General features: G+C 45.7%; 1 protein-coding gene across 1 annotated transcript in view; it reads left to right on the forward strand.

Annotated features, from left to right (window-relative positions):
• LOC145396987 (glutamate receptor ionotropic, delta-2-like) overlaps positions 1 to 13,833 on the forward strand; it is a 182,875-nt gene extending 169,042 nt beyond the window's left edge. The window contains exons 5-8 of the mRNA XM_080270214.1: positions 11,366 to 11,675; positions 12,784 to 12,936; positions 13,218 to 13,361; positions 13,714 to 13,833. Coding sequence (XP_080126340.1) covers positions 11,366 to 11,675; positions 12,784 to 12,936; positions 13,218 to 13,361; positions 13,714 to 13,833 — 727 coding nt within the window. The remainder of the gene's footprint in view (positions 1 to 11,365; positions 11,676 to 12,783; positions 12,937 to 13,217; positions 13,362 to 13,713) is intronic.
• The last annotated feature ends 4,942 nt before the right edge of the window (positions 13,834 to 18,775 follow it).

Raw genomic sequence — 18,775 nt, forward strand, 5'->3', positions numbered from 1 at the left:
GAAGAGTCCTGGACAAATGTGGAAGAGTGCATGGAAAAGTTTGGAAGGAATGAGAGAGTGTTTTTCATCGGTGATATGAATGGTAAAGTTGGGAATGTGAAGGTGGATGGAATAGTTGGTGAGTGGGGTGTGCCTGCTGTGATAGATGAGAATGGGAGTGCGTTAGTGGACATTGTGTTGGGAGGGGGTTGGTGATAGCCAATACCCTCTTCAGGCATAAAATGATCCACAGGTATACATGGTGAGTGATGAGAAGGATGGGTGGTGAACTGAATGAAAGGAAGGCAATGATTGATTATGTGTGTGTGGATGAAAGGATGCGAAGATGTGTAATTGATGCAAGAGCTTATAGAGGTTGGGGGAGTGGACTTTCTGACCACTACTTGGTGGTGGCCAGAATTAGGATTCAAGGAAGATGGAGGAATAGAAGGGAAAGACGAGACGAAGAAGTAGTTGCAAGGAGAGTGGAAAGGATACAAGAGGATGAGAAAAAGGCATAGTATAAGAGAGAAGTGGAGGAACGACTGGGCAAATATGAATTGGAGCAGATGGGAGGCATGGAAGGTGTGTGTAGGATATTTACAGAAGAAATATGTGCAGCATGTGATGTGGTGTGTGGAAGGAAGAGAAGACGGAGGCGGGTGCAAGGAACAGCATGATGGATTGAAGAGGTGAGACAAGCTGTGGCACAAAAGAAGAAAGCATACAATGAATGGATGAGAAATAGGGGCGTGGAAGAAGTTGAGAGGAGGAAGAGAGAGTTATATGTAGAAAGAAAGAGAGAGGTGAAGAGATTAGTAAGAGAGAGTAAGAAGAGAGTGGATGGGGAATTTGGAAGGAATTTGAGTGTAAAGTGGAGAGACTGTTGAAAATGTTCTGGAAAGAGGTGAAAAGAGTACGACAGGATGGTAGTGAAGTTAGCAGGGGAGTGAAAGATAAAAATGGTAGATTACTAGTGGAGAAGGGAGAAAAAGTGAGCAGATGGAAAGAACACTTTAAAGAACTGTTGAACGTAGAGGATGGAAGTAATACGAGTATAAGTGGCTGGGGAATGGCTGGGAGAAGAAGCGAGGTGACAAGACAGGAAGGAATCAGTAGGATAGAAGTTGTGGAAGCAATGAAGAAAGTTAAATCGGGGGAAGCCCCAGGAATTGATGGAGTGTGTGGTGAAATGCTGAAGCATGGGGGAGAGATAGTAGTAGAATGGATGTGGAAGATGTGCAGATTGGCATGGGAGGAAGGTAGAGTCCTGGAGGATTGGAAGTCAGGTATAATTATTCCCTTGTACAAAGGAAAAGAGGAAAAAGAAGTGTGTGGTAATCATAGGGGCATTTGTCTTCTTAATAAAATAGGAAAAGTGTATGGTAGGATACTTATTGACAGAGTTAGAGAAGGAACAGAGAAATTAGTTGGAGTAGAACAGGGAGCCTTTAGGAAGGGAAGAGGTTGTGTAGATCAGATATTCATTCTTAGATCTTTAGTGGAAAAGTTTCTAGAGAAGGGAAAGAAATTGAATGTGGCTTTCATGGATTTGGAGAAAGCATATGGCAGGGTGGATAGACAAGGATTGTGGAAAGTATTAAGAATATATGGAGTAGATGGGAAGTTGTTGAATGCTGTGAAGAGTATGTACGATGGTGCGAAGGCTGCAGTGCGTGTGGATGGTGAACTAAGTGAATTTTTCTCTTTGAAAGTTGGGTTGAAACAGGGATGTGTCATGTCGCCATGACTGTTCAATCTGTACATGGATGGGGTAATAATAGAGGTACAAGGTAGTGTAGTGGATATTGGAGTGGCCCTGGTGAGAGAGGATAGTGTTTGGAAACTCCCTGTACTGTTGTTTGCAGATGATACTGTGTTGTTGAGTGAAGACGAAGAGGAGCTGCAAGGCTTGGTGGATGAGTTTGGGAGAGTGTGTAAGAAATGGAATCTAAAGGTGAATGTAGGGAAGAGTAAAGTGATGGTCTTTGAGAGAGGTGAAGTCAGTGAATGTACAGCGAGGTTGGATGGTGAGGAATTGGAAAATGTGAGTATGTTTAAGTACTTGGGTAGTGCGATGAGTAAGGATGGAGGTTTGAAGGGTGAAGTGCTTGAAAGGGTACAGCAGGGAAGAAAGGTTGCTGGTTCTTTGAAAGCAGTGATAAGAAACAGGGAAGTGATCATGGAAGTGAAAAAGTTACTACATGACAGTATTGTGATACCAACTCTAACATACGGAAGTGAAGCTTGGACGTTGTTGGAAGGACACAAGACAAGAGTGAGAGCATTGGAAATGAGTTATTTAAGAGGAGCCTGTGGAGTCACATGGAGAGACAGGCTGACAAATGAGGATATAAAGGAGCGTTGTGGTGTGGATGTGGATGTGATAGGAAGCGTTATGAGGAACACACTGAGGTGGTTTGGCCATGTGGAGAGAATGGAGGGTGAAAGACAGACGAGGAGAGTGTATATGAGTGAGGTGGAGGGGGGAAGAGGGAGGGAGAGGCCGAGGATGAGATGGAGGGATGGGGTGGAGAGGTATATGAGAGAGGGGGGTGTGAGTTGGGAGCAGGGCAGTGAAATGGCGGGGGACAGGGCGACTTGGAGGCGATTTGTTTGTGGCCACCCCAAACGGGATTGAGGCGTCTGGCAATAGATAGATAGATAGATAGACAATATGGTTTTCACCAAGAAAGATCCACCATTGACATACTCAATCTCCTAACTCATAGGAGGAGTAGACTGTAGCACCAGTCGAGCAGGGCAGTACTCCCGAGGTGGATGGAAAGCTGATGATAGGGAGTGCTGGAGCTCCCGTTTCATCAGCCCTCAGGACTAGTTCCTGACCATCCCCCTTTGCTGAACTTTTTCAGTGTCTCAGTTACACAGAGAGTAGGCCAGCATGCTCTCCAGTACAAATTTCTCCAACTATCTTCACCAAACTACATGCACAGTACACACTACACTTTCTATTCAAAATTCAGCAAAAATGGCGTCGATTCATCAAGCCTCGGAGTCCCCAGGGGGGGGGACCATAAATGCCCCCGCCATCTGCCCCTCTCCCGGTGATGACTCGAGGTGCCTGGAACCACTGTCTGACTCTCTTCTTCTTCATTTCTGCAACATTCGCAGCCTTTCATCTAACTTTCGCTCTGTTGAGCACCACCTCTCCTCCTCTAAACCTCACCTTTTTCTAACGGAGACTCAGCTGTCTGAGGCAACTGACAGGAAACCCTTTTCTGTATCCTCCTACTTTCTCCATACTCATTTCAAAGCCAAAGGTGGCTGTTGTGTATACATACGCAACGACTTATCTTGCTCTTGTGTTCCTGAACATGATTCTTCTGAATTCTCTACACCCTGGCTTCAGCTTTCCTGTCATTCTCTGACTAAATATATCTGTGCTGTTTACTTATCCCCTAATTCTACTGACTATCAAAAATTCTTCGACTATCTTACTTCTACGATGGAACACGTTTTGTCCATTTCTCCTTTCTCTGAAATCTCCATTCTTGGAGATTTCAATGTTCACCACCAGCTTTGGCTCTCCTCTCCTTTCACGGATCCACCTGGTGAACAAGCCTACATCTTTTCTATCCTTAATGACCTAGAGCAGCTTGTACAGCACCCTACCTGTATCCCTGACCGCCTTGGAGAGAGCTCCAACATACTTGACCTCTTCCTCACAACTAATCCTTCTGCTTACTCTGTTAATCTTTTCTCTCTTTTGGGCTCCTCCAATCACAACCTTATTACCTTAACCTGTCCTATCACTCCGGTACGGCCTGTGGACCCTCCAGGGAAACGTCGTCTGTGGCATTTTGGAGCCGCGGACTGGGAGGCCCTCAGGCAGTACTTCTTTGATTTTCCCTGGAATGATTATTGCTTCCATGGCCGTGAGCCATCTGAGTGTGCCTTGCACATTACGGAGGTTATTCTCTCGGGCATGGAAGCATACATTCCTTTCTCATATCCTTTGACTAACGCAAGAAAGCCTTGGTTTAATCACGCTTGTTCTAATGCTGTCTGCAACAAGGAGAAGGCCTACAAAAGGTACCAGAGCCAACCCACCCCTGAATCACATCATCTTTACGTTTCTGCCCGGAATCGTGCTAAGTCTGTTCTTCGCTCTACTAAAAATAATTTCATCCATACTAAATGCTCTCAACTCTCCAACTCGAATTCTTCCCGTTCCTTTTGGCATCTTGCCAAAAATCTTTCTAACAACTTTATCTCATCATCCTTCCCTCCTCTTTTCTACTCTGATGGTTCTGTAGCTATTTCTTCTATTGATAAAGCAGATCTCTTCGCACAGACTTTCTCCTCCAATTCCACCTTAGACGATTCCGGTGCTGTTCCTCCATCACTTCCCCCCTCTGACTTCCTCATGGCTGACATTAAAATTTCTTCGTTGGATGTATTTTCTGCCATCACTGGCCTCAGTACTAACAAGGGATATGGGCCTGATGGGGTCCCTCCTGCTGTTCTCAACAACAGTGCTTCTGTGCTTACACCCTGCCTAGGCAAACTCTTTCGCCTTTGTCTGTCAACTTGTACCTTTCCTTGTTGCTGGAAGTTTGCTCTCATTCAGCCAGTCCCAAAGAAGGGTGACCACTCCCAACCCTCCAACTATCGTCCAATTGCTTTAACGTCCTGTATTTCAAAAGTTTTAGAGTCAATTCTTAATAGAAAAATTTTAAGGCATCTTTCCTATCACGACCTTCTTTCCGATCGTCAGTATGGGTTCCGTCAGGGACGCTCCACTGGCGATCTTCTCACCTACCTTTCAGACTCCTGGTCATCCTCCTTTCGGGACTTTGGCGAAAGCTTTGCCATTGCACTTGACATCTCAAAGGCTTTCGATCGAGTCTGGCATAAATCTTTAATTTCCAAACTGCCCTCCTACGGTTTCTATCCTTCTATCTGTGCCTTCATCGCTGGCTTCCTTTCTGGTCGTTCTATAGCCTCTGTTGTAGACGGCCATCGTTCTTCTCCTAGATCTATCAACAGTGGTGTTCCTCAGGGCTCTGTCCTATCACCAACTCTCTTCCTTTTATACATCAATGATCTAAGCTGTACATCTAACCCTATCCACTCATACACTGATGACTCCACTCTTCACCTTTCCATTCGGTTCCCGCAACACCCATCTCAACAGTTACTTCAACAAACAAGGGATGAGGCTATGGCACACCTAATGTCTGACTTGGCTCGTATCTCTGACTGGGGTAAAAATAATATGGTTGTCTTTAATGCATCTAAGACTCAGTTCTTACACCTAGCAACCTGACAAAATCTTCCACAGATATACCCACTAATGTTTAATAATATTCAGCTTAATCCTGCATCATCCTTGAACATGCTTGGGGTTTCATTTACTCGGGACTTATCTTGGAAAGATCATATTACATCTCTTGTAAAATCTGCTTCCAAGAGATTGGGTGTGCTAAGCCAACTCCGCTCTTTCTTTACCCCTGCACAATTGTTGACTCTATACAGGGGTTTTATCCGCCCCTGTGTGGAGTACAACTTTAATGTGTGGGGAGGCTCCCCACATACAGCTCTTCTCAATAGGGTGGAGTCAAAGGCTTTTCGTCTCATTAACTCTCCTCCTCTTACTGACTCCCTTCAACCTCTGTCTCTTCGCCACACTGTTGCATCTTTATCTCTTTTCTATCGCTACTTTAATGGTCACTGCTCCTCTGAACTGTCTGCATGCATTCCTCCACCTCTACGACTGGCGCGTAGCACCCGTCTGGCAGCAAACTCTCATCCCTTTTCTGTCCAACTCTCTAATGCAAGAATTAACCGTTACTCCCAGTCTTTCATTTATGCAACAGGTCAGCTCTGGAACTGTCTCCCTCTGTCTGTATTTCCTGCTGCCTATGATCTCCAGTTTTTTAAACGCAGTGTGTCCAGGCATCTCAAAATGTTCGGATCTTGAATTTGGCTCTCTATTGTATTTTGTTTTTCTCTTGGAGGGAACTGTTACTGCGAGCTCATGGCCTTTGGTTCCTTCTTCCTCGCATAAAAAAAAAAAATACCATCCATGAATCAGTTGACCTACATGGGGAAACTCATGCAGTACCCCTGTATATTTCTAAAGCTTTCGACAGAGTGTGGCACCATTCCCTGTTGTCCAAACTCCCTTGCTATGGACTAAACTCTTTTGTTCCTTTGATTTCCTCATATCTCAGCAATAGATAAATAAGAGTAAAAGTAGATGATGTATATTCCACTTTCCACTCAGTTAACGCCGGCGTGCCGCAGGGATCAGTTCTGGCACCAACCCTGTTCCTCATTCATATTAATGATCTCTTATCTGTCACCCACAATCCCATCCATTCATATGCAGATGACTCAACACTTCATAGTTCATTCACACTCAGACATCCATTTGCAAAGTCCGATATCTCTAACTCTCACCTCAACACAGCCATCTCTTTAAATCAAGACTTATCCACGATCAGTGGATGGGGACAAAACAACCTTGTCTCATTTAAAAAAACTTAATATATACAATTTACTAATAGGCCTGGTCCTGAGGATGACATAATGGGTTGCTATGGAGTACCAGGAGAAAATGATAATGGGAAGAAACTAAAGGATATGTGTCAGGAGAGGAGGTTGTGCATTTGTAACTCGTATTTCAAACACAGAGATGCACATAAATATACATAGTATAGAGGGAACGGGGATCGTGTTGAAAGAAGCCTGACTGATTACGTGCTCGTAGAGAGGTCGATGATCGGAATGGTTGCTGATACGAGGGCTGTGAGAGGACGATGTGGAGGTCTGTCAGATTATATGATTGTGGCATGCAAGATCAAGCTGAAAGGAGTGAGGTGGATCAGGAGAGAGATGCAGTCAGGGAGAAAGACTGGAAGTTGAGAAGCTGAGGATCAAAGAAATGGCAGATGAATACTGGACCAAAGTAGAGGACGAGTTAGAATTACTAAAATGGAATGAAATGGATCTGGACAGATTGTGGAATGCATATAGGGATTGATTAGTTAGGAATGCTAAAGCGGTATGTGGTGTGGCAAGAGTAACAACAAAGAAGAAAGGTACGGCATGGTGGGATGAGGAGGTAAAGAGAGCAGTGGAGGAAAAGAGGAAGAAGTGGCTAAAGTGGTTACAGGATAGGGGTTCAGTTGCAATAAGAACTGAATATGTTGAGAGCAAGAAGCACGTAAAGAGACTAGTGAAGAGGAAAAAGAAGGAGGTAAATGAGGATCTAGGAAGAAAAATGAATGCGAACTACTCTGAAAATATAAAGTTATTCTGGAAAGAGCTGCGGAAATGTAGAAGTGAAAGCGGTAAGAAATGGGATGGTGTGAAGGATGCAGATGGTAGATTATTAACCCATGGAGATGAAGTAAGGACCAGAAGGAAAGAATATTTTGAAAGCCTGATGAATGGGGATAGAGAGAGCAGAGCAGCTGTAAACATGATTGGTTTTGGGGGTGTGCAGAGAAGGAATGCAGTGCCAGGAGACTTGACACTCGCACGGGTGAAGAGTGCTATGAAGCGGCTGAAAAATGGGAAAGCAGCTGGGGTTGATGAGGTGTATGCAGAGATGCTTAAATGTAGTGGAGTGAATGGAATGAAGTGATTGTTGGAGATAAGTAAGAAGGCATGGATGAGTGAAACTGTACCTGCAGAGTGGAAAAAGACTGTGATTGTACCCCTGTAAAAAAATAAAGGTGAACGAAGTGAGTGCAAGAATTATCGTGGCATAAGCTTACTGAGTGTGGTAGGGAAGGTATATGGAAGAATTATTATAGAGAAAGTAAGAGAGGTATCAGAAGTCCTAGTGAGTGATGAACAGGGTGGCTTTAGGAGTGGCAGAGGATGTGTGGACCAAATATTTGCAGTGAGACAGATAGTAGAGAAGGCTTGTGAGAAGGACCATAAGGTGTTTATGGCATTCATGGATCTGGAAAAAGCAAATGGCAAAGTGGACAGAGAAGGATTGTGGAAAGTTTTGTGCGTGTATGGTGTAGAGGGTAAGCTGTTAGGTGCCATCAAGAGTTTTTATGATGGTAGTGAAGCATGTGTCAGGGTTATTGGGCATCTAAGTGAATGGTTCGCAATCAGTGTGGGCGTGCGACAAGGTTGTGTGATGTCCCCATGGTTGTTCAATGTATATATGGGTGGGGTGATGAGAGAAGTGAAAACACAAGTAATGGAGAGAGGGATGGCATTGGTAATGAATGGTGATGGATGGAATATCTCAAATTTGTTGTATGCTGATGATGCAATACTGCTTCCAAGTACCGGACAAGAACTTGGTAGGCTAGTGCAGAGTTTTGCTGATGTCTGTAAGCATCGTTCCTTGAGAGTGAATGTAGAAAGGAGTAAAGTGATGGTTATTGAGAGAGAAGGTGACTCCCACTGCAATGTAACAGTGAATGGAGAGAGACTGGAATTGGTGAGAGAGTTCAAATACCTGGGTACAGTGACAGAAAAGAGAGGAAAATGTGCAAAAGAAGTTGAAAGTAGAGTGACACAAGGAAGAAAAGTAGCTGGTGCAATGAAAGCCTTGATAAGAAACAGAGGCTTGAGTGTTGCAGCTGCACGACGTTTATATGAAGGAGTGTTAGTGCCAACTTTAACATATGGATGTGAGACTATGGTGTGGCATGAAAATGAAAAGTCTAGAGAAAGAGCAGTGGAGATGAGACTGCTGAGGAATGTATGTGGAGTACAAAGGGTGGGTAGGATACGAAATAGTGTGATTCGTGGAAGATGCAGGGTGAGCGAATTCGAAGGAGGGAGGAGGCGAGGTATGCCAAGGAGAAGGTGGAGAGATATGGTGGATGAATGTGTGAGGAAGAGAGGTTTGGAAGTCGGTGAGGCTAGGGAACTGACAGGAGATCGAGCTGGCTGGATGAATTTTGTGAGATGTGCATGATCAGGGATTTTTGGCACCCCGTTTTAACGTGGCAGCATCTGGATTGTCTCTGTCGGATACGATATGTGAAGCTACAGAACGTGGTGAATGTTTTTAACGTATCTGATAGAGCCAGGATTCCAGGGTCTTGAATGATGAGTGAATGGAAGCGTGGCCCATTGGACTGGGCAATTTTGGGCTGTCTGGACATTGCTACTCCTCACCCTGCCCTTGGGTGGGAAAGGAGGTCAGGATGATAATGATGATGATGATGACTAATAGGCAGGAATTGCCAGAATCGTATATTACCTTCAATGCTACAAATATTCCCATTTCCAAAAGTATTGAAATTCTCGTTGTCTCGCTTAACAATGTCCTCAGCTGGACCTCTCATGCCAGATCACTTGCTAAAACTGCCTCAAAGAAACTTGTATTATTGTACAGAGTCTGTAACTTCTTCACTGACGAGCAGTTAATTATAATTTATAAGAGTCATGTGCGCTCTCAGCTTGAATACTGCTCACCCTTGTGGAGCAGATGTGGAGAGGTTGCATTAAAACAAGTAGAAAAAATTCAGTACAAAACTGTTAGAATTATTAATAACCCTATTACAAATAACTACCTCCCCTACAAATAAGAAGGAATGTTGCCTCCCTTGCGTTATTTTACAGATATTTCTACAGCAAATCCTCAGACGAAGTTGCGTCCATGGTGCCACCTTTCCATGCCATTTCTCGTGCTACACGGACAGCTGGCAGCACTCATGACTGGAATGTCACTCAGCCATACTGCAGAACATCTGCCTATCAGAATTCTTTCATTCCCCGAACTGCATCTCTCTGGAACTCGCTTCCCCAGAGTTGTTTCCCTCCAGACTTCAACCTACTGCTGTTCAAGTCTAACTGTTACAGATATTTTATGAACAGCGACACCAGTAACCTGGTGCATGGATTTGTTTTGTTTTTTTATTCATTTGTTTTTCCTTCCTCTGTTCTGTTATTTAAAAAAAAAACGTGAAAACTAGAAAAGCCAATAATAAGAACATAATTGGAAAAATGCCACTCACTCACTTGAATATCATAATGAACCCTCGCACATAATTATGCTTAGGGACAGTTCCCAGATCATCCATATACCTTTTGAGACTGTCCCTGGGTCATGTGGGATACTTACCCACAAAGAAAACAAAGATCTCCTGCCTCAACATGCTGGGTGTCGGCGGCGGCCAATGAGGTCTACATGCGTTACTCTGAACAGCCGCTCGCCGAGAATCAACCTCAAAATCGACCTTTCAGGCTTCTGTGAGCACTTCTATGATTGTTCGCCATGTTTCTCATAATTCCTAAACTATCTAGAAAAAAAAGGTCGATAATTGGCTGGCACTGGAGTGTCATGAAGGTCCCAGGTTTGCCGGCACGTGGTGGGTTATTCATTTTGGGAAAGGGGTGGATGGATGGTGAATTTTTTCCCCCCTTTCCCCGAGACTCAGAGTGTGAGTGCTGTGTAGCCTAGACAAGAAGATTAGTGTGTAATGTGCAGGTAGTTTGGTGCAAACATTTAAAGGAAAATGTATAAGAGAGTATGCTACTCTACCTCCCATGTTACTGGAACAGAAAGTTCAGTTGAGGTGAATGGTCAGAAGCCTGTTCTGAGGGCTGGTGAAACGAGAGCTCCAGTTCCCCCCATCACCATCATCCACTTCAACGGTAATATCATGTTTAACTGGTGTACAGAACGACACCGAGTATTTTTTTTTTTTTTTTTTTTTTTTGTAACTCGCGTGAAATTACAAGTTATGAAGTGCAAGATGCCATATTAAAAAAAAAAAAGTTGTCATTTTTTAGGGAAGACATCTTACAGAAAACAGCAGCACTCCTCAACAAAGATTATGAGAATGGTCATGGAAAAATATTAAAGCTCATATTTATCACGGCAGAAAGTTAATGTGTTCAAACTTGATTTTTAAGTCCAGTACAAACAAAACCATAACAACTGTGTCTCTCACATGGTGCAAGTACTGATACGGTAGAGAATGTATTTTTCATATTACTGGCACTGTTTAAATGTAGCTGAACTGATTGAACCAGGACTTTTTTCTTCAACATTTTGTAAATTTTTTTTTTTTAAATCCCGATTACAGTTAATTGCAAAGCAAAATTTGACTAAGATTAGGCTAACCAGAGACTTCTGCTCTCTATTGTTGCCCTTTTGGGCTGTCATTTAGAATTTTCAGATTAATTTGCATGACTAATTTCAGTACAATCTGTTAGTGTAAGAGGAGATTCAGTATAGACAAACACACTGAACTCTATAACTTCTGGTAATAGGGTTGGGCTATAAATATGTACATAATCCAGTGCAAAGCTATTGTAGTATATGGAAGTATTCATAACAGAATGATGATGAAATGAATAACTGAAGCAATACCTAATTCATAAATGTAAACTCCATCAACCGTTTTCATAATAAATTGATTTTATTTTGTTGCAGACTTGGGCACTCCTCTTACCTGGAGTCTATGATGTCAAGTTATCTACATGCCATATCTATGCACGTGCTGGAGCCAGTTGCTCGGGAACCCAACACCAACACCAGCCGGGTGGTCGTGGCCTTCCTGTGGCTGTACACGATGGTGCTGGGAATGTCTTACTGCTCCAACCTTACTGCCTTCCTCACCGTCACGCGCCAGCCTCGCACCATTGACACATTCAAAGATTATCTAGAGTCAGACCTCAGCATAGTTGGATTTGGTCATTTTTACATTGATCTTATGATGGGATCCACGAATAATTATGTAAAAGTATGTATATTTATTTGTGTTCATTAGGATATAATTAATTTACCTGTCACTGCCTGCATATATTGATGGTCATAGCCTTCAAAATAATGTGTATAAAACCAGGCTGAAAGTTATAGTATCCCCTGCAGCCAGATTAGGCCTATGTATATTTGCATGCTTTATTCTCCTCACCGCCTGGTAATTTAAGTCAGCTTTGGAAAAACCTCGAATTGAAAGGATTAACCCACCGTGTGCTGGCTATTTTTAGCCCTATGGGTCGCCCCAGTATTGGCCATTTTTTGACCTTTATTTTTGGCTAAAATGATAAATTTTGATGTGGAAACAACGAATTCCGCCATTCTCGGAAATGGGTTTTATTGAGTCCTGCATACTCGTGTACAGGTATAGCTGCTCTCTCACGCTTACCACGTACATGAGAGAAAGCCGTTTCCTATGTAAGGTATACTCAGGTATTTATGCTAGGAAGGTATTGCAATGTTCAGTACACTTTTCTGATTGCTTATTACTTCAGTATCTATCACAATTTTCGCATCTTTGTCATTGTGAATGCATTATCTTACACTTACTTAAAGATAGGTACAACCTGACTTCATTATGTACAGTCCTGGCACTTACAAGAAGGTATTTACAACTTGACTTCACTATAATAGTTCTTACACTTACAAGAAAATATTTACAACTTACATTAAAGTGAAAGTATTTACAAAATGCCTTCACTATGTACAGCACTTGGTGAGGCACACAGACAGAGTGAGGCAGTGCGAACGTGAGGGTGGAAGCGAGTGAGTGTATGGCCTTGACAGCCTAAGGGATGGTAGAGGAACAGTTACCATACATGCCTGCCAATTTTTACCTGCAAATCTTGAAAAATGCAGTCGCAATGAATATTTGTATTTTAAATCATTTTAAAATGGCACTGGCACTGGCTGCGGAATTGTCAGACCATTTTAAAACGGCACTAGGATGCGACAGGTTAAATAGAGCCTTCACCAGTCCCTTCTGTGGGGCTGATCTTTCCAAAGTTTAAAATATTGTCTGGAGGTATGAAGTATAAAACACATCTACAGGCAGCATGACTTAATAATAAAAAATACTAATAACGTTTCAGGAGCTGTCCAAACGCTACATCGAAATAACTTCTGATCCAGTGTCTTGGGTGACAGATGGTAGAGCAGGTTACATTACCAGTTATCAGTACATCCAATTTACTGTTACAGAACTTAATAGTGAATACAGAACTCCTGTTGTTCGTCTTATGAAGGTCAGTATGTTTCCCTTGTTTCCATATATATATATATATATATATATATATATATATATATATATATATATATATATATATCTGTTGACAACACATTTTTTTCTTCATATTGTCTTATAGTGTCTGTATGCCTCACAGGAAACTGATAACTGAAATACAGTTACTGTGCAACTGTCATAATCTTAGGTGGCTGGTGTAAAGAAATGATTAACATTTATTTTATGTTTCTTGAAGGTCATATTCAAAACTTGAATGACGCATCATTGACTGTGTGTACACAGGAATGTGCATGGCCCTTCAGTTTAGCCGTGGCTTTACAAAGTTTTTCACCGCTGAAGCCCAAGATCGATGACGCAGTTAACAACATAGTCCAGAGTGGTATGCTGTCATACTGGTTCGACGAGACAGCAAGAATGGCATCTCAGGTATATTTCCAATTTCAGTGTTTGGAGTGTATTTTCTTTGCCTAATTCTCAGGTGATAGATGGTAGCGACCATCATCCACTCACACTTTATATACAGGGTGTCCCAAAATAATGTACTTGTAATGCTAGGTGAAAAAGGCCTGACTCCTCGGTCCTAGAACACCTAACGTATAGCAGGGTCCTCTTTTGAGACTGGGGCTCAGTGCAATAAAGAAAGGTAGGACACAAAAACTCCAGACAGTAACCTTTACACGTATATTACTACAGTCAGACACAGGACAAAAACAGCTGATAGTACAACACAATATATGGTGGATAATAAAACATTAACTAGATAATCAGTATCTCACAGGATACTAGCCTATCAGACACTGATGTTAACGCTCTAGATTTAGTGCACAGGTTTACTTGGAACACAGGGTCGCGGTGCATGTGGGAGAGTAGGAGTGGGTCTCACACAGGGGAGGAGTGAGGGGTGATGCGCGGAGGGTCTGATTATAGTTATAGTAATATTAGGTGGGAATTGATGTTACAGATTCCGGCTTGGTATTTTCTAGTAGCAAGGGGATTTTGATAATTGATTATATTGCTAGTCCAGGTTTTTAAATATGCACCGACTGCTGAGAAGAGATTTACTAAGGGAGGGTGGAAGGCACTGAGAGTCTCATTATGTTTATGGTAATACAAGCAGAAGGGTATTATTAACACTTTCTCTTTACTATTTCCTGGTAGCAAGGGACATTTGGATATTTTACTAAGGAGAATCTCTCGTGTTGGGAGTCTTACTGATTTTATACAAGGGCATCACTCGTGAGTCTGATTCACCAGAACTTAGTCTCTGCACTTTTCCTTATTAATCTGCCCCGTGATATCACGTATTCTCCTGCTATCTTCTCCTGAACACTTGCCCTGTTATGCGGCATATACTAAGTCACTGTATCACTGTTACACTAACTTTGGGGCAACATAGCACTTAACCCGAGACGTCCCATCAACGTATGGGTACGTTGCAACATTTTGCATTTGCCAGTCCCGCCGACATACTGGTACGTTTTGCAATTGCAAGGTCCCTAATTTGCACAATTTTCAATTTTCGGGTGTGATTTTTCGTACGTATACACGGGACACCTTCCTCTATTCCTCTACAAGGTGCCAAGCAGGGACAATGCCTTACACCGCATAACCTCCCCCCCCCCGCACGCCATTGTCTCGGCAATTCACCTGTTACCAGTGACCTGGCCAATAGACATTCTGGGCCAGAGTGATTCCCCAATCGATGACAATGTGGAGGACAAAGTTTACATAAGATTAGAGGAAGAAACAGTCAGAAATGATGATCAGGTAATGTGGCAAAAGAAGGTCAGGAATAGTGATGAGTTAGTGAGTGAAACAATGCTTATAATACCTATATTACTGTTTGAAAACAAATATACTCTCATACTACATATAAATTCGTACCAAATAAATAAATAAATACCATTTAGGAGTGGTGTGGAATAGTTATCCTCCCATAGAACTCTTTTTCTTTGCAGCCAGCTTGATAGAAAACCCTGTAAGGTAAGGAGGTACTCATACCTGTATCGAGTATTTTAAACCTCAGGTGAGCGATTTCTCTATGAATTTTTGATGTTTCTCACCAAAAGCAGAGGTTTTTTGGCAAAAAAAGAAAATTCCAAAAATGGTCGGGACTAGGGGGTGTCGGAGGTACGAAAGTGGTTGGGACGTGACGGGTTAACATAAGTCACTTATATGGTGGGGGTGGCGGGGAGACATGCCGGCGACAATTCTGCTGGAATATGGGCACCTCCGGGGGAGGGCAAGCCAAGAGGGCACGGGATGACTTGCAGGGGCATCTTCTCTCGTCCGGGGCTGCAGGTGGCGAAGGGGCCCATATTCTCCGGGCTGGGTATGGGGGTGTGGCCCTCAGGGCTAGGGCCAAACAGGTCCAGAAATCTCTGGCTCAGATCTCGGCCGGAGGTGGAGGCTGTCCGCCGTTGGGGCATAGGGAGATCTCATACGGGCGTCCTGGGGAGGGCCTGCAGTACCCGAGGACTGTGGCCCCCAGAGTCAAGGGGGGCCTTCAGGAAGGGGCTGCGGCACCGAGCTGAATCAGGGTCTGTCAGGTGGGTCTTCTCCAGGGCCAGGTGTAGGGAGCAGAGGCCGGGGGAGGCTGTAGGGCCTCTCTGGGATCCTTCTGGGTCGGGAGTCCGAGCACTCGTCTTAGGCTGGGGTGGTAACACTGCTCTCACCTCTCTCTGGCCGTGGGGCCTGACTACTGCCAAGGGCGTGACTACGAGGCGCCAAGGCGCGTCTACTGGCCATGGCCTGAGTGGGGGAATCAGCGCTCCTCTGGACACCTTCGAAGTGGCTATCGGCCGTCTGACGAAGGTGGGAGCAGCGGCTCCAGGCCGTCTCCTGCAGGAGGGAGGGGACGCGGCTACAGGCCGACTCGGGGGCAGCACCTTCGGAGTGGCTACCGGCCATCTGATGAAGGTGGGAGCGGCCACAGGCCATCTCCTTCTGCTGGAAGGAGGAGCGGCTACAGGCCAACTTCTGCATGAGGGGGTGTAGGGCGGCTACAGGCCGTCCCTGGAAGAACACCTTCTGACCAAGGCAGGAGCAGCTACCGACCGTCCCCTGATTACCTTCAGGTCGGTGAGACAGCGATACCCTTACGAGGGGTGGGTGGCTACCGGCTGTCCCAAAGCAGAAGACGCCTTCGGAGAGGCTACAGGCACACTCCTGTTGAAGGCAGGAGTGGCTACAGGCCAACTCCTGAGGGGAGCTGTTTGGAGTTGGATAGGTAGCTCCACCCCGATCTGATTCGGCGGTACCTCTCCCCAATGGTAGTGTTGAATTCCTGCTAGGGCGACAGTGACGAGGCTGAGTGTCATAGGGCTGCATGGCCCTGGCTGACTTGTGCTGTTGTTGCACTGCATCCTGCGGTTCGGCTGCAGCTCGTCTATGGGGTCCTTGTGGGTTGTCGGTGAGTTTCCGTGGGAACTATGCTGTAACTTATGCATGTTACCTGTTGGGGAGTTTCTTGGGGCACTATGCTGTAGCTCACGCATTTTACCACCTTCCTCCTGGAAAAAGTCACGTCCCTGTGACTGAAGGTGATAGACGTGAGTGTCATGGGTGGCGTAAACAGGTTGGAGGTGCTGAAGAAGGGCCTGCCAGGCAGCAGTGGCGTGGTTTTCCTCTTGCTCCACGTCGCACTTGAGGAAGAGCGTGGAGGTGGTGGGGGAGGAGCGGAGGAGGTTCAGTAGGTGGCGTGGTCCTCGGAGTCGGCAGTTCCTGCCGAGGGTAGGCACCCATACTGCCCATCGCACTTTCATCATGCTCGGTGTTGCTGCTGGTGTAGTGTGGTGCTGTGTGCTGGACACCGAGGGTAGGAGCCGGATTTTGTGTCATGGTAATGCGGTGTGGGGTCTCTAGGGAGTATAGGTGGTGGGGATCTGTGCTTGGTGTAGTATAACGGTGTGAAGTTGTGGGGAGGCAGGTGGCGTAGGAGAATGGGTGTATTGAGCGGGTGGGCGTGAGAGGTGGCCTGAGCGGGTAGTTGTGGTTTTGAGGGTGGGAGAGAGTGGGGAGGTGGGCATGCGGGGTGGGCAGGGTTGGGTGGTTTGTGTCATTGGGCGTGAGGGGGGCGTGGTGGGGTGTGACGACATTGGAGTGGGCATCTATAAGGGTGGTGGGTGGGGGGTAGTGGTAGTTGATTGTGGTGAAGGTGTGGTGGCGTGGGCAGGACATGAGGGGTTGGGCGGTGAGGGTGGGGTGGTGGGATGGTGGGAGGAAGTGGTGAGAGAGAGCGATGGGAGGCTGGTGTGGTGGGTGAGATGTCAGGTCAGGTACGGGGGGTGGTGGCAGCCGGAGAGACTGAGGTGGTAGGGGGGATGGAAGGGGAAGGTGAGGAGGAAATGTAGCACTCATATGTGGAAATGGGGGGTGATGCGGGGGGAGGAGGAGGTTGGGGGTGTGGGGCCAGTGCGGGGATGTGGAATGGGCGCACGTGGCGGTTTTGGAGGGTGCGTGGGGCGCCATGATAGTCCATGACAACTTGGTAAGGGTTGGGGATGTGGGTGATTGTGTGGTGCCCCGTGGAGCGGGGGGCGAGCTTGTGCGGAGTGGGGAGTTGGGCGATGACGACGGTGTCGCCAGGGTGGAAGGGGCTGGGGGCTGTTTTGGGGCTGAGGTCTAAATTTCTTTGTAGGTTGTCTAGTCGGCCCTTCAGATGGTGCAACGGGTCTGTGGTTGGAGCGGGGATGGGTGGTTGTAGGTGTTGGCGGCGTAGTGGCAATAGTAGGGGGGCCTCACCGAATATCCACTCGTAGGGAGAAACCCCGTCTTCTCGGGAGCAGGAATTTATGTCCCACTGAACAATCTTTACGTGAGCAGGCCAATCGTCATCTTTCGTAGCCTCGATGCTTGTGCGCATTTGATTCATGATAGTGCGATGGCTACATTCGCACACTGCATTTCCCTGTGGCCAGTAAGGAGAGGAGTGGGAGATTTTATATCCAAATATTCTGGTGAGCTCTTCTCAGAATTTTCCGGTAAACTCTGGACCATTGTCAGAATAGATGGCCTGTGGGATGCAAAAATAAGGGAACACGTGTCGGAGAAGGGCGTCAGCAATGGTGATGGCATGATGCTCTTTGGCTGGGCAGGCTACTACAAACTTTGAATACATGTCCACAAAGGTGATCACATATTTATACCCTGATTTTGGAGGGAAGGGGCCTACTACATCTATTGCCAAGAGTTGCCAGGGCTTGTGGGCGGTGATGTGGCCCGAGGGTCCTGCGGTTTGGGTGATATCTTTCCCCAATGCACAGGCACGGCAACTTTGAATGATTTCCTTGGCGAGGGTGGAGGGGTTTGGCTCCCAGTATGTGTCGTTGAACACCTGCAGTAGCTTCTTGGCGCCCAGATGGATGCTGTTATGGGCATGAAGGTGACGCAGGGTGTCACGCGCCGCATTGGGGGTCAGGAGGATATGCCTGGATGGGGTTAGGAGGTGGTCACCCTGCCGATATAGTTTGCTGAACAGGTGGGAGTGGATCCAGGGGGGTCGCTCCTTGCAGTGCCATTGTTGCAGGAAGTCTGTTTCTGGTTGTACCATGTGGATGGGGAGGAGGGAGAGGGCGTCTGCGTTAGTGTGGAGTTTTCCGGGCCTGTAGGAGATCTCGTAATGAAATTCTTCCTGGGTTTCGTGCCACCTGATGAGTTGGGCGTTATGAGAATCAGATTGGCGTAACCACTGGAGTGACTGGTGGTCCGTGATGATAGTGACCTGGGTCCCAGAAAGGTAAGTCCTGAAATGCTGGAGAGCCCACACTATGCCGAGGCATTCCTGCTTGGTCGAGGCATAATTCTTCTCGGCTTGATTCAAGGTGCGGCTGCTGCAGGCG

This window comes from Coenobita brevimanus, chromosome 40 (assembly GCF_032717465.1).
Source record: "Coenobita brevimanus isolate Jiangsu-jjx chromosome 40, ASM3271746v2, whole genome shotgun sequence".
Taxonomy (NCBI): Eukaryota; Metazoa; Arthropoda; class Malacostraca; order Decapoda; family Coenobitidae; genus Coenobita; species Coenobita brevimanus.